General features: G+C 40.0%; 1 protein-coding gene across 5 annotated transcripts in view; it reads right to left on the bottom strand.

Moving 5' to 3' along the window:
* Window positions 1–1,863: 1,863 nt before the first annotated feature.
* The window catches only part of steap3 (STEAP family member 3, metalloreductase), a 48,529-nt gene continuing 35,086 nt past the window's right edge, over window positions 1,864–15,306 (bottom strand). For 3 of the 5 annotated variants that reach the window (XM_073047568.1, XM_073047567.1, XM_073047569.1), the window contains exons 3-5: window positions 11,590–12,117; window positions 9,217–9,378; window positions 1,864–4,174 (exon numbers count right to left, since the gene is read on the bottom strand). In XM_073047568.1, coding sequence (XP_072903669.1) covers window positions 3,878–4,174; window positions 9,217–9,378; window positions 11,590–12,117 — 987 coding nt within the window. In that variant the 3' untranslated portion in view covers window positions 1,864–3,877. Of the gene's footprint in view, window positions 4,175–6,576; window positions 7,600–9,216; window positions 9,379–11,589; window positions 12,118–15,306 lie in introns of those variants that run through there. The other 2 variants (XM_073047570.1, XM_073047571.1) reach the window with 2 other exon arrangements.

Here is a 15,306-nt window from a genome sequence, read left to right on the forward strand (position 1 = left end):
ATTTTCCCCCTCAGCTCCAATCTCCTGCCTTCTCCCTGTATCTCTTCATAATGTAAACAGCATAAGAAGTGGCTTCAAGTGGTCACGGTGCAGTGACTGAGGCTAATAGAGTGGGGGGGGGGGGGGGGGGCTCTCTAGAATGGTGAATCAGATTAACTACAAACACAAGAATATCAGCAGATGCTGGAAATCCAAAGCAACACACACAAAATTCCGGAGAAACTCTGCAAGCCAGGTAGCATATATGGCCCGAAATGTGAACTGCTCGCTCATTTCCGTAGATGCTGCCTGGCCCGCTGAGTTACTCCAGCATTTTGTGAGTGTCTTGAACTTGGGGGAAGAAACTTATAAGGTGGCATTAAGTTTTTGTTTTAATAATGCTATAGCGCTTTCCAAAAGTGAGCTTTTGGAAAAGACTATTTGCTAGGTGGGTAGTGTCTGCAATGATTCTTTTGCTCACTTCTCTGTCATGGACACATATGAGTCCTGCAGTGATGGTAGAGGCAAGAGCAGGAGTTTCTAACCTTTTTTCTGCCATGCAGACTTGCCATTAACTTAGGGGTTCATCGACCCCAGGTTAGGAATCCCTGGATTAGAGCCTTTTCTGCAGTCCTGACAGTTTGTTACAGTTTTTGTATATAATGAGAGGATGCTGCATAAAACCAGCCAGTAATAGCAAAGTTGAGAGATTCAGAAAGATCTTCAACAGGTTTTCAACATTTGTTCGTAGCCCAGTATCGAGGGGGAATGAGCAGATTTTCATGGAGAAGCGTAGGATAAACTTAAATAGCTGAACCAAAGTAAAACTTATTGCACATGGATACTAAATCGTTAACATTGTTTTAAATAAGCACATTTGTGGTTGTTGTTGTTCTCATGTAAAATCATTAGGTTGAGATTTACAGAAGTTACTGATAACATGCAATGAATTGGCTATTTTAATGCAGAGAAATTGACATTTTCTATGGCATTTTTTCACCATGTTGTAAAGACGATGACAATAGCAAACCAGTTCTGTATAAAAATTTGCCAAGAACAGTCATAGTCATGAAAAGATTGTGATTGCCTACATCATACAACACGGCACACAACAAAGGATATATTGTCGAGTTCCTGTCCGATAGTTCCAGTAACCCCATAGTTTGATGCTGACCTCCAATGCTGTACGGAATTTACAGGTTTTCCTTGTGGCCACGTGGCTTGTCTTTGTGCTCTGGTTTCTTCTACGTTCCAAAGATGTGTGTGTTGATAGGTTAATTGGCCACTGTTAACTGATCTAACCAAGTGGGCTGTGCAGTAGCCCAACGCTTTACGGTGTTAGCAATCAAGGTTCAATTCCTGCTGTTGTTCAAGGAGTTTTTGTTCTTGCCTGACCCTTTGGTTTTGTCCAGCTGCTCAGACTTCTCCCGCATTCCAAGGATACACAGGTTAGCAAGTTGTGGTCTTACTGTGTTTGCAAAAAAGCATGGTGATGCTTGCAAGCTGAACCCAGGATGTGCAATGCATTTCACGGTCTGTTTGTTGAGCTTTACAGGTGACAAAGCTAATCTATAAGTGAATGTTAAAATCTGGGGTGAGTTTGATAATCTGGGGAGAATAAAATAGTATTGGAATAAATCGGGTTCCCAACCTGGGGTGCGTAAACTTAATTAGTGGTATTGGTGCATGGAGTTTTTAAAAAAAGTTGGGAACTTCCCCCTCCCCACCCTCCCCCACTGTAAGTGAATGCTTGATTTTTGTCTGAACATTCTTTTTGCTGTTTAACTTCAAAATGTTTTGTGTATGACATTGTACCATTTGAAGCCTATTATTTAATACAAATAATGGTAGCAAATTGTTTAAAAACACAAATGACTTAGTGGATGAGTGAGCAAGTGAGGTTGGATTTTAATTTGAGCTTGACAAATCATTTGACATTCAGTTTAGATACTTGAAATAGAAAACAAATAGAACAGAATTATTTTAATTGGACAGACATTATTGGACTTGAAAAACAGATTTTAAAAATCCACTGTCTTAATTTGCAGTACAAATTCTTAAACAGTTTAAAAATGTAAACAGGAATCCCACCCAGCAACAAAATCAACTGATACTAAATATTACATCTAAAAATGCGTTGCAGTAGTTATTGCAATCTTGTGTGTTTCAGCTCATTTAAATATTTGAGGCTTCAGAAAACTTCCTGCCTTCAACAAGGACATTTTGACTTGGGATAATTCTACAGTGAGCAAGAACCTCTAGGCTAGAATTTGTGTGGGGAAAAAAAACCTGCCAAATTATCATGTGTTGAATGGATGTCTCATCATAAAATGAGAACTATGACAAGGGAATATTGGAAAAAAAAAACCTTAAGTTAGACCCTATCACTAAGTAATGAGGGATGCAGTTATCCCTAGGTTAACCATCACCCCTTGCCCTCTAATTAGTATTTTTAAACCCCAGTAGGTGGAGAAGTTGACCCCTCTATCAATTGTACACTGAAGTTGAGCAGTAATAGTCACAATATAGAGAGGTAAATGACTAGTTACATGGTCTTGCTCTCCCCATTTCATTCTGTGACTATTTATGCTGAATATTGTGATAATTGTGGATGGCATGGTAGCATTGTGGTTAACTCAACGCTTACAGTACAAGCGAACTGGGTTCAATTCCAGCCACTACCTATAAGCAGTTTGTATAGTCTTCCTGTGATTGTGTGGGCTTCCTCTCACAGTCCAGTTGGTAGGCTAATTGTAAATTGTCCTGTGCTTAGACTAGGGTTAAATTGGGGGATTGCTAGACAGCATGGCTCGGAGGTTTATGATCTCAATAACTAAAATCCAGGACAGTTTTCCACCAAATTAGTTAAACAAAAACCTGGAAATTAAATACTTGTCGAAGAGACAAAATGGACACAAATACCACACATTTTAATGCTTAAAGTTGTGGTTTAAAAGAAACAATACACTGCACAGTCTACAAAAGCTTAAGTTGTAGGTCTGGATGTTTATTTTAGCATGAAGTATAGATTTTGAAACATAATCCATGTATTTTCTGTCATGTTTATTTGCAATCAATCCTATTGATAACTGGAACAATACTTGATTTTATTTTGCTCTACAGGAATAACATTCTAGGGAATAGCAGGTTAGGAAAAATCAAGTTCTAAACTTGCACCTCATGTTAACTAGAATGCATCTAGCACTTCTGGCATTTTTAATTAAAATATTCTCTGAATTGCAAGTATGCTGAGAAGTTATGGTCCGTTTTAACTCCAGAAAATTATGAATTAGTTTGTTGCAAGGTTATACAATGCATGTTCAAATGCTCTTGTATAGTAAAAGCCAATGTTTGGTAATATTTTATGGTCCAGTCAGATCATAGTAAATGGCTACAGCAATTAATTGCCACTTCAAGTCAGAGTGAACTTGTGGGAACATAATTGGTAAGGATGCAGAGGGAGTGAGTGGCTGGGGTGTGGAATTATTTCTTCTCTACCTGTAGGATAACCTTACTAATTTATTAATATTCAGGATTATTTTTGCTTAAGTCAATAGACACTCCAGCTCTTTTTCCTAAGTAACCTTGCTCCATAATTAGTTAAGGATACACCAATGCAATCAATGTTATGCTTAAGTGTTCTATGACCATAACATGTCACCCTAAACATAGAAGCTCTAGTGTTTGTTTAAAGTCCATAACTATTATATTCTAAATTTGCCCTATTAAAATGTTCTTATCTTAACTGCACAGTCTTGGCATCTGTACAAAGCATCTGCAAAAATCAGTTGTAGGTAAAGGAATAACTAATCTTGAACAGTAACTCGACTTTTTTTTTACATACTGTATATATTAAAAAAAACTATAGAACATAATGAGGTACTTTTGAAGGTAGAAATCAAACCATGCTGGTGTTCTCCACAGTGAAATCTGATAAACGGCTTGCTTCACTAAGCTCACGGAACCTCACATGGTGATTGGTTTCCCAGCCTCGCCTGATCTGGATCAGCCTATGATTCACACAAGGAAGGAGAAGGTACACTTTGGCTAGAAGGACGATACAAGGCACAATGAGAGTAATTGCAAATGTAGGTGGTAGGTAGAACTTGTACTGGCTGGAGTCAAAGGCTTTACCCCATCCATAAGTTAGAACGTGTAGCGTGCTGATCACCAGAGCAACAAATCCAAGTCTGGACTGAAAAAAGAAAACATTTTATAATTGTGTACAGATTAAATATTTCTTACAGAATCCACATGAATAATGTGCATCATTAATGAGATTTTACACAAAACTATCAGAAATAAAAAAATGAAAGTTGTTTTCCTACCATTCTAATTCATAATTTTCAATTTACTTTTGTAGTAATAATAAGAACAGGGGTGAACATGTTTATATTTCAATAGTTTGTATCTTCATAGTGATGAATGAAAGTTCTAAATTTACATTGTGAATTGCCATTCTTAAAAATTGCAATAATGAAACAAATTGCTGATCCAAACCATTGTTAAATTGTATTTTAAAATATACCAATATATAATTTTAGTATCCTTATCGTTTTCCTGGCCAGTGGTACTGATGGACCGATACACACAGTGGTGGAGGAGCTCAGCTGGTCAGGCAGCATCTATGTATGGGACTCCCTACTTTCTGTCTGGGTAGGCTCCAACTTAACAGGATCACCTTTGATTTCTCAAGCTTTCAGTAAGTGTGTCCCCTTTCCTTCACCATTCCCCATTCTTGTTTCCCTCTCTCTCACCTCTTCTTACCAGCCCTATCACCTCCATCTAGTACTTCTCCCTCTTTCCTTTCTTTCATGCTACTCTATCAGATTGCCCTTCTCCGCCCTTTATCTCTTTCAATCAGCTTTCTAGCTCTTAAGCCGCTCCCCCCTCCTATTTTCTCCCTCCCCCACTTTATTCTGAATTCTTCCTCTTTCCTTTCTAATCCTTATGAAGGATGTCAGCCCGAAACATTGACTGTTATTGCCAGCCGTAGATGCTGCCTGATCTGCTGAGTTCTTCCAGAACATTGTGTATTATTCTAGACTTCCAGCAGCTGCGGTACCTTTCGTGTCTATGTTTTAGTACTAATGGACTTCTGATGTCAGATAGATCACCTTGTGATCACAGTCTACTGTACAGGAATCCTGTCAGTCTTCCCTTTGAGATGCTAAATATTGACAAGTGTGGTGTCTATTGATTACTTATCTTTGGCAAACCAGTATGAACTTGCATTTATCTAGCTTCCCCCTCCTCTGCAGTGCATTCACCTCTCAAGTCATAATTTTCTTACCATCACTGGCACACAGCGCAGGCAGCTATCCAGAGATTAATATCCTGGAAGGTCCCATTTCTTAGCTTGCTACCTACTCCTTAAAATCTCATCAGGTACTTGTCACCTTGTCTACCTATGTCATTGGTGCCGATATGTACCAAGACTTCCAGCTCCTCACCCTTGCCCTTCAGATTGCCGTGGACCTGATCCATATATATAACCATATAACAATTACAGCACGGAAACAGGCCATCTCGGCCCTTCTAGTCCGTGCTGAACGCTTACACTCACCTAGTCCCACTGGCCCGCACTCAGCCCATAACCCTCCATTCCTTTCCTGTCCATATACCTATCCAACTTCACTTTAAATGACAATACCGAACTTGCCTCTACCACTTCTACTGGAAGCTCATTCCACATAGCTACCACTCTGAGTAAAGAAATTCCTCCTCGTGTTACCCTTAAACTTTTGCCCCCTCTCAACTCATGTCCTCTTGTTTGAATCTCCCCTACTCTCAATGGAAAAAACCTATCCACGTCAACTCGATCTATCCCCCTCATTATTTAAAATACCTCTATCAAGTCCCCCCTCAATCTTCTACGCTCCAAAGAATAAAGACCTAACTTGTTCAACCTTTCCCTGTAACTTAGGTGCTGAAACCCAGCTAACACGCTAGTAAATCTCCTCTATACTCTCTCTATTTTGTTGATATCTTTCCTACAATTCGGTGACCAGAACTGTACAGAATACTTCAAATTTGGCCTTACCAATGCCTTGTACAATTTTAACATTACATCCCAACTTCTGTACTCAATGCTCTGATTTATAAAGGCCAACATACCAAAAGCTTTCTTCACCACCCTATCCACAGGAGATTCCACCTTCAGGGAACTATGCACCATTATTCCTAGATCACTCGGTTCTACTGCATTCTTCAATGCCCTACCATTTACCATATATGTCCTATTTGGATTATTCCTACCAAAATGTAGCACCTCACACTTATCAGCATTAAACTCCATCTGCCATCGTTCAGCCCACTCTTCTAACTGGCCTAAATCTCTCCGCAAGCTTTGAAAACCTACTTCATTATCAGAGGCATCTCTGACCCTGGTATAGTGAGGCAACATACCATTGAGGTGTCTCTATTGCACCCACAAAATCTCATCTCTGTTCCCCTGACTATGGAATCTTCTATCAACACTGCAGTCCTCTTCACCTCTTCGTGCCTCTGTACTGTATCTGGTGCTGTGGCTCAGAAGAGCAGTCAGTCACTGTGCCTCCCCCCCCCCCCCCCCCCCCCCCCCCCCCCCCCGTAGCTTGTCCCCCTCAATGATATCTAAAGTTGTATACTTATTGTTGAGGGGAATGGCAACTGGTATACTCTGCACTGGCTGTGTATTTCCTCTCCTCCTGACAATCACCCAGTTACCTGTCTCCTGCAATCTAGGGGTGACCACCTCTCTGTAGCTCCTGTCTATCACCTTCTCCTTCTCTCATCTGAGTCAAAGATCATGGAGCTACAGCTCACTGCACTCGCAGACTTCCCACATCCCACACACAGTATAGGACACTGCCCTGGGGCCATTCTCATGACACTACTGTACCCTAACAGAGAGCTTACAAATAAGAACACAATGTGAGAAACCTACCAAATACTTTCCGTCACCTAAGCCCGATAAGCCAAAGCCACTCTAAACACTGACGCACTCCATTTGAACCTGTGCTATTTTATCGGTCCTTCTTAATTAATCCCTCTTGCTAACTGGTCACTCAACTCAAACTGCCACAAAACTCTGCCTTTAAAATCTCGATTGCCATCCTTATCGAAAGCTAACTCTTTTTGCGCATCCCTGATGTAGCCCTATCTAAAATACTAAGAAAATAGAAACCCGTTGTTGATTTGCTAAGGTGAATTCCCAGTGACGTACCTTCCACCATTGCTAGGCTTACTGTAGTTTATCAGGTTTGTATTTACCCTTAAACAACTGCACAATATCAGTCACTCTCCAGTCTTCTGGCAGTTCACCTGTTGCTAATAGAATCTCAGCCAGAGCTCCCATCATTTCTGCTCCAGCTTCCCACTGTGTTCTTGGATATACCTGATCAGATCTTGGGATCAACCTTCATATTTTAAAATATACAATACCTTATCTGCTGTAATGCAGACTATTCCCAAGATCTCCCCATTAACCATCTCAAGGTCCAAAATCTTCTCGTCTCTCTCCATAATAAAAATGGAGGAGAAAAATCAGGACTTCGCCCATCTCCTGCGGCTCCAAAGATGTCCATTTTGATCTTCGGCTCTTTTTTCTCCCTAATGTAGTTAAAATCTCTTTGGAATCTTAATATAAAAAAAATTATACTTCATGATTTCATGTCGGAGAATGCTTCAGTGTGACAGACTGCTTAACCAATTTGATGAAAATTTGTTATTCTGAGGGATAATATATACAGCCTTTGGAAAGATAGTGGTTGATTGGGGATAGTCAGAAACAGAAGAGATTCTGCAGATGCCAGAAGTCCAAAGTAATGCACACAAAATGCTGGAGGAACACAGCAGGTTAAGCAGCATCAACAGAGAGGATTAAACAGTTGATTTTTTGGACCAAATTTCATCAACTTGTACCCTTGGTTCATCTCGGTCCATCTCTAACACCTCCCTCCCCTTTCTCAATCTCTCTGGAGACAGACTGTCTACTGATATCTTTTATAAACCTACTAACTCTCGTGACCATCTGGACTATACCTCTTCCCACCCATTCCCTCTTCTCAGTTCCTCTGTCTCTGCCACGAGCTCTCACAATGAGATTTACCATTCAGGACGTACAAAATATCCTCCATCCTCAAAGAATGAGGTTTCCCTTCCTCTACCACTGATGCTGCCTCAAGTGCATCTCTTCCATTTCCTGGACATCTCTCCTCAGCCCATCTTACTGCCACCATAACAGGGATAAAGTTCCTCTTGTTCCTGACTACCACCCTATGAGCCTCCACATCCAGTACAACATTCTCTGCAACTTCCCCCATCTTCACTGGGATACGCACCTTTACCTTTCCCCCACTCTCCACTTTCTGCAGGGATTCCTCTCTCTGTGATTCAGTCGTCTATTCATCCCTTCCCACTGATCTCCCTTCCTGCCACTTACTCCTGCAAGTGGCACAAGTGCTACACCTGCCTATTCACCTCCTTCCTCACCATCATTCAGGGCCCCAAACTCCCTCCAGGTGAGGCACCATTTCACCTGCAAATCTATCAGAGTCATCTACTGAATCCAGTTGCGGATTCCTCTACATTGCTGAGATGTGACGTAGATTGGGGGACTGCTTTGTATAGTAACTTGGTTCTGTTTACTACAAGCAGGATTTGCTGGTGGCCAACCATTTTAATTCTGCTCCCCATATACATTCTGTCAGGTTGGTTCAAGGCCTCCTTTACCACTACCATGAAGCTACCCTCGGCCTGGAGAGCAACACCTCATATTCCATTGGGTTAGTCTCCAACCTGATGGCATGAACATCAATTTCTCTAATTTCCAGTAATTTCTCCTCCTCCCCTCTTCTCCCTTCTTCCATTCTGGCTCCCCTTATCACTCATCATCTCATCTGCCTCCACCTCCCTGTTACCCTCCCCTTTTCTTTTCTCCCATAATCCACTTTCCTCTCCTATCAGATCCCTTCGCACCTATCACCTCCCAGCTTGCACACCTTCCTTTCTCCCCTCCTTCTTAATCTGCCTTCTCCCCCCCCTTACTTTCCAGTCCTGAAGGGTCTCATCCCAAATAAAGACTTGTTTTAATGTCAGTACTTACAAAATACCCATACTCCAGTTACTTAACATAAATCTAAATTAATATTGACATCCATTACAGTACTCACCAAAGATCCACACTAGAAATAATCAAGTATCATAGAAACATGCTAACTTCATGTTACAAAAACAAATGTCAAATTGTCTTACTTGAATGAAATTGAACTCCCGCCAGTTCAGAGAATTTGCCACTGAAGGCAATGATGTCACAGCAAGCAATGAAAGCACACCAATAGCCAAAATTCCAAAGGAGAGGTAAATTTCCATCCGCCACACTTGGTCTTCTTCCCAAACATTCTTATCACCTTTGGCCTGTTAAAACATTGGAAATTAACTTGTGTACAAATCTGGAACCAAATCAACTATACACAAAGAATCATTAACATTCCTTAATTGGTTTGCTGTGTTTTAACAATACACTACTTCAACTCTTAATCATTCTCGTATGCATGTTTTTAAACCTTGCTGTTGTGTATTTAATACTTCAGTGTGTGTATATATATTTATTTGATTAAGCATTCTTGTTTGTTTAAATAATTCATTACAGGTTATATGTAAAAATACGTGAATTGCACACGTCATCACATTACCATTTGGTACGTGCTTGCCTCATTTAAAGTCAACACAAAGTTAAACCTGCATTCCTGGATACTCTTGCCTTTCTTTGAATTAGTTAAATGTTTTGAAGTTATAAAATATAACACCTGCATCAATATCTTTTTTTTGGAGTTTTGATGAAAGATTCACACCCACAATGTCAGAACCTTTTTTTTTAAAAGCAATCTGATGAATCTGATAAATGATTGTCAGCATTAAAATACCAGTTGCTTTATTTCAATATGTTGTGGTGCGGGTCAGCTATATAATAATGCACAGAAGTCTGTATTAACACCTTATTAAATAATGCCAGAGTTCTATTACAGAGGCTTCACATTCAAATGATTTAATGAGATTTCAACACATTTATTTATTTAGAGATACAGTGTGGAATATGCCCTTCTGGCCCTTCAAGCTGTGCCATCCATCAACCCCTGATTTAATCCTAGCCTAATCACAGGACAATTTACAAATGACCAATTTATCTACTAACCGGTACATCTTTAGGCTGTGGGAGGAAACTGAGTTATACAGAGAAAACACACACATTCCACAAGGAGGATACACAGAGGATGATGGAATTGAACCCTTAACTCTGATGCCCAGAGCTATAATAGTGGGGCCCTAAGATTAACGTCCCTTAAAAATTAATATTTAAATTGTTCTGGAAATCTTTAACTGATTTATTTGGACTAGCTGAGATGCAAACTATGACATGATTGAATCTCTGTTTTAGTCTGGTCTCTAAGTCACTATAATCTTCACAGTTTCTCTGGCAGTATTATTTTAACAGTTAGATGGGTACTGTAAACCACATTTTTGATGCCTGATTATTGCAACCTCAGAGTCTAGATAGAATGCTATACAAAAGAATGTTTTTCAGTGACAAATCAAAATAATGTTCTCAATATTTATTACATTGTAGTAGAGATATTAGAATGTTCTATGAGAACATTCTATGAGAACATGTGAATGTTCTATGAGAAGATTTCATAAATGAATTATTAAAACCTAAATTTAATTTCTGGTAAATCCTATAGAATACAATTTTTCATTCCTTCCTATAAAGCCCACAGTAAGTTTTGAATTAAATGTGAAATATAGTATGTTGTTCAAAACCATAGGAAAATAATGATAGGGGTTAGATGATTTTTCAAGCCGTGGCTAAAAAAATGAATAAAATGCTGCAGAAATAGTAAAGGCTATCGGGACTGTAGGTTTACATGGATCTATAGATTACATGGAATAATCTATGGGAGATCAAGTAGATTAAAAATTTGTTATGACTCTTGTTATTAGTTGCTATATTTTTTGTCTGTGAACACCAAAATTTACTTTTGGAATGCTAGACATTTAGATACCAGTGATTATAGCCAATTCTTCCTTAGTTCAATGGCTGCTAGTCGTTTAATGTCGTCTGACACAGCTCAGGAAAGCTGCAGAACACATTGTCACCGTATTAAATATTACAATCTACAGTTAATTAGAAAGTCAGGTTAATAATTTTTACTAATTGTACTCTGTTCCTACTAATTTAGTCAGTTCAATTTTTGTTATAATTTGAATTGCACTTAAAGTGGTAATTTGCCATCTTAATGATATTACTTAATTGGAATTTCTAGGTAATTTGATAAATCAAAAAAATTTCTTTCTATCCCAACCCCCACCCATCCTACATCCCCACTCCAGGAAAAGATTTTAATTTGAGATTCTGTTCAAAAACTAAATTTGTTTATAAGAGCAAACACCTTGTTTGGCTTTTCTAAAATGCTCCAAAATTGTTCTCCAACAAAGCTGCCACTTGGTGGTGTGCTTACTGCATCTTTTGATATTAGCTAATAACACGTCAGTTGTAACATTGTATCTGAGTGTGACCAGTATTATATCTGAGAGTGATGATGTTTTGAAAAACGACAGTTCTCTTACCGAAGCTGAAGCTTCGCTCAGCAGCTGGTAGCGGGCCGATCTACGCATAGGGAGACACAGGCTGTACACAGCATGCAAGGCAGCACACAAAAAGCTCAGCAGGCCAAGTTGCTTCCTTTGCTGAAGCCACTGATCTAACCAGTGTGGAAAGCGTTTGTACTTTGTACCATTACGTAGTTGAAAGGCGGCTGCAAGAACACCAGGCAGGTAAACAAGGGACAGCATCTCAAATGAAACACATGGTAGAGTGGCATTAACAACATCAATTGGGATCTTATAAAATTTATTCTGCCCTTTCATTACTTTGGGGTGAATGACACTTCTAATAAAATTGTAAGCATAGAAAAATACAAATAAGACTACAGTCAGGAGAGCAGGTATTTTCCATGAAGGAAAAAGATGTAATGGGAGGTTCTCAATTTCTCTTGCAGATGATAATGATCCCATATCCACAGGAATGAATCCCATATTTCGTGTGATTTCACTCACTACACACCGAGCTTCTTGGCTGTCACTGCAGATCAGCACCTGTTGGAGACAAAGATATTCTTGTAAATACCTTGTCAGTTGAAATGGCCATGTGTGTTCTTCATGTCAGATGTTGGAGCATGGGTCCGTGGTGGAAAAGGGAAGGAGTGGACTGGTAGTGACAGATGAACAGACAGGAGATTCTGTGGACATGAACAGGACACCCGGATGGTATGCTGCCTCCCAGGTGCCAGGGTCAGGAACATCTCAGATCGCATCCACAGCATTTTGGAGAGGGAGGGAGGGAGGGAGAGCAGCCAGATGTTTTGGTATATACGGTAGCAATGACATAGAAGGAAAAGAAAGGAGGTCCTGAAGAGAGAATTTAGAGAGCTAGGCAGAAAGCGGAAGGGCAGGACCTCCAGGGTAGTAATTTCAGGATTGCTGCCTGTTCTATGTGCCAGTGAGGGTAGAAACAGGATGATTTGGTAGATAAATGCGTGGCTGAGAAGCTGGTGCAGGGGGCAGGGCTTTAGATCCTTGGATCACTGGGATCTCTACTGGGGGAGGGATGACCTGTTCAAAAGTGAGGGGTTGTACCTGAACCCAAGGGGGACCAATATTCTCATATTTGTTAAAGCTCTTGGGAAGGGTTTAAACTAATTTGACAGCAGGAGGGGAACCGGAATGAAGGGACTCAGGATAGGGCAGATGGTAAAAATGCAAAGGTAGCGTGTAGTCAGACTTTCAGAAAAGGCAGGCAGATGATAGGACATAATTGCAGCAGTATCAGTGCATTAGGGATGCAGATTCAAAAAGAGTGGCAAATACAGTACTCAACGTGTTACATCTCTTGCACAGAGTATAAGAAATAAGGTGGATGATCTTGTTGCATTTTTACAGATTGTCAGGTATGATGTTGTAACCATCATTGAATGATGGCTAAATGATGGTTGTAGTTGGGAGCTGAATGTCCAAGGTTACACGTTGTATCAGAGGGTTTTGAAGGTAGGCAGAGGGGGTGGTGTGGCTCTGCTGGTAAAGAATGGCATCAAATCATTAGAAAGATGTGACATATTGTATCCTTGTGGGTTGAGTTAAGAAACTGCAAAAGTAAAAGGACCCTAACGTCAGTTATATACAGGCCTCCAAACAGTAGCTGGGATGTGGACTACTGATTACAATGGAAAATAGAAAAACGTGTTAACAAGATAATGTTATGACAGTCATGGGAGACTTCATGCAATTCGATTGGGAAAATAAGGTGGGTAATCGATCTCAAGAGAATGAATTTCTTGAATGCCCATGAGATGACTTTTTAGAGCAGCTTGTTGTGGAGCCTACCGGGGATCAGCTGTACTGAACTGGGTTTTATGTAATGAACTGGAGGTGATTAGGAAGCTTAAGGTAAAAGGACCCTTAGGAGGCAGTGACCACAATATGATTGAGTTCAACTTGAAATTTCACTGGGAGAAAGTCTGATGTAGCAGTATTTCAGTAGAGTAAAGGAAATTACAGTGGTATGAGAGAGGAGTTGGCCAAAGTAAATTGGAAGGAGATGCCGCAGAAACGTGGAGAAATTTCTTTAGCCAGTGGGTGGTGAATTTGTGGAATTTGTTACCAAGGCAGCTGTGGAGGCCAGGTTGTTGGGTGTATTTAAGGCGAGATTGATAGGTTCTTGATTGGCCATGACAAAGGTTATGGGGAGAAGTCCGGGTTGTGGGGCTGAGGGAAAAAAGGATCAGCCATGATTGAATGGCAAAGCAGGCTCGTTGGGCCAAATGGCCTAATTTTGCCCCTATGTGTTATGGTCTTATGTAAATTAATGCCATGGAAACATGGTTCCAGGAATTCTATGGCTAAATAATGGACATGCAGTTATTCTATTAAAATACATATTTTTTAAATAATCGGGAATTAGTTATGGTCATGAAGTCAATAAAAAATACAAAGTTATATCAGTCAATAAATGATTGTAATCACTCACTTAAGTCATGATTTTTTTGTGTGGCAGCAGTACAGTGCAATACATAAAATTACTATAGTACTGAGCAAAATTCTTATGCGCACACACACACATATATATATAGACAGATAGCTCAGGTGCCTGAGACAGTACTGTAGTAATTTCATGTATTTCACTGTACTGCTGCTGCAAAAAATTAAACAAATTTCATGACATATGTGAGTGATGATAAACTTGATTCTGATATGGGTCTCTATTGTGGACTGAGAGCGGAAAGGGGACAGGAGAGGGGAATCATGGTTGGGAAAAGGGGAAGGGAGAAAGGAGCAGCAGAAAGACATTCTGTAATGATTAATAAACCAATTGTTTGGAATCAAATTACCGTGACTGGTGTCTCAGGACTGGGTATGTCTGCACCACCCCCTCACCTGTTGCACAATTCCTTCTCTGCCACCCGTCCCATGCCCCTCCTGTGACACTCCACCCTCACAATTCCCAATAATCTTTGTTCCCACCAGATTTACAAACTCACTCACCGCTCCGCATTGATAAATATATTACTGTGCAAGTCTTATGCCTCCAAGCTATATATATGTGCAATACAGGTTTTGCACAATACAGGTTTCCCCCACAATCCAAAGATAGACCATTCCTATGAAACCATTTGTAAATCAAAATGTCGTAAAGCAAAGAAACAATTACCATTAATTTATATGGGAAAAATTTTTGAGAGTTTTTGAGACCCAAAAAAATAACCTACCAAATCATACCAAATAACACATAAAACCTAAAATAACACTAACATATATTAAAAGCAGGAATGATATGATAAATATACACCCTATATAAAGTAGAAATATTATAGGTATAGTGTCGCTTCACTTATCAATATCGGGAAGACAGCGAGCCAAAATCGATTTGGAGAAAAAAAAATCAGCACGTACACGCATACGCACGTACATACGTATGCACATGCGTACGCACGTACACGCATACGCAAACAACTGCCCGCAGAAGACTTCACGGTCATTGTAGTCTTTCTCGGGGTGAACACATGTATAAAGCGGGCATTTTTTTTCATAAAAGCGAAAATTCTCTTTGGTTAGCGAAAACAGGTACTAATGTAGGTCTCTCGGAACAGCGAGTTGTTGTAAAGCGAATGTTCGAAAAACGGGGGACACCTGTGCTGTATGCACAAAATGTCCAGGACCCAACAGTACTACACCAGGCAATTTAATGGACTCTGAGGTGTTACAAGTTATTTTCAGTACATTGTGGAAACC

Source organism: Hemitrygon akajei, chromosome 5 (genome assembly GCF_048418815.1).
Source record: "Hemitrygon akajei chromosome 5, sHemAka1.3, whole genome shotgun sequence".
NCBI classification, from domain to species: Eukaryota; Metazoa; Chordata; class Chondrichthyes; order Myliobatiformes; family Dasyatidae; genus Hemitrygon; species Hemitrygon akajei.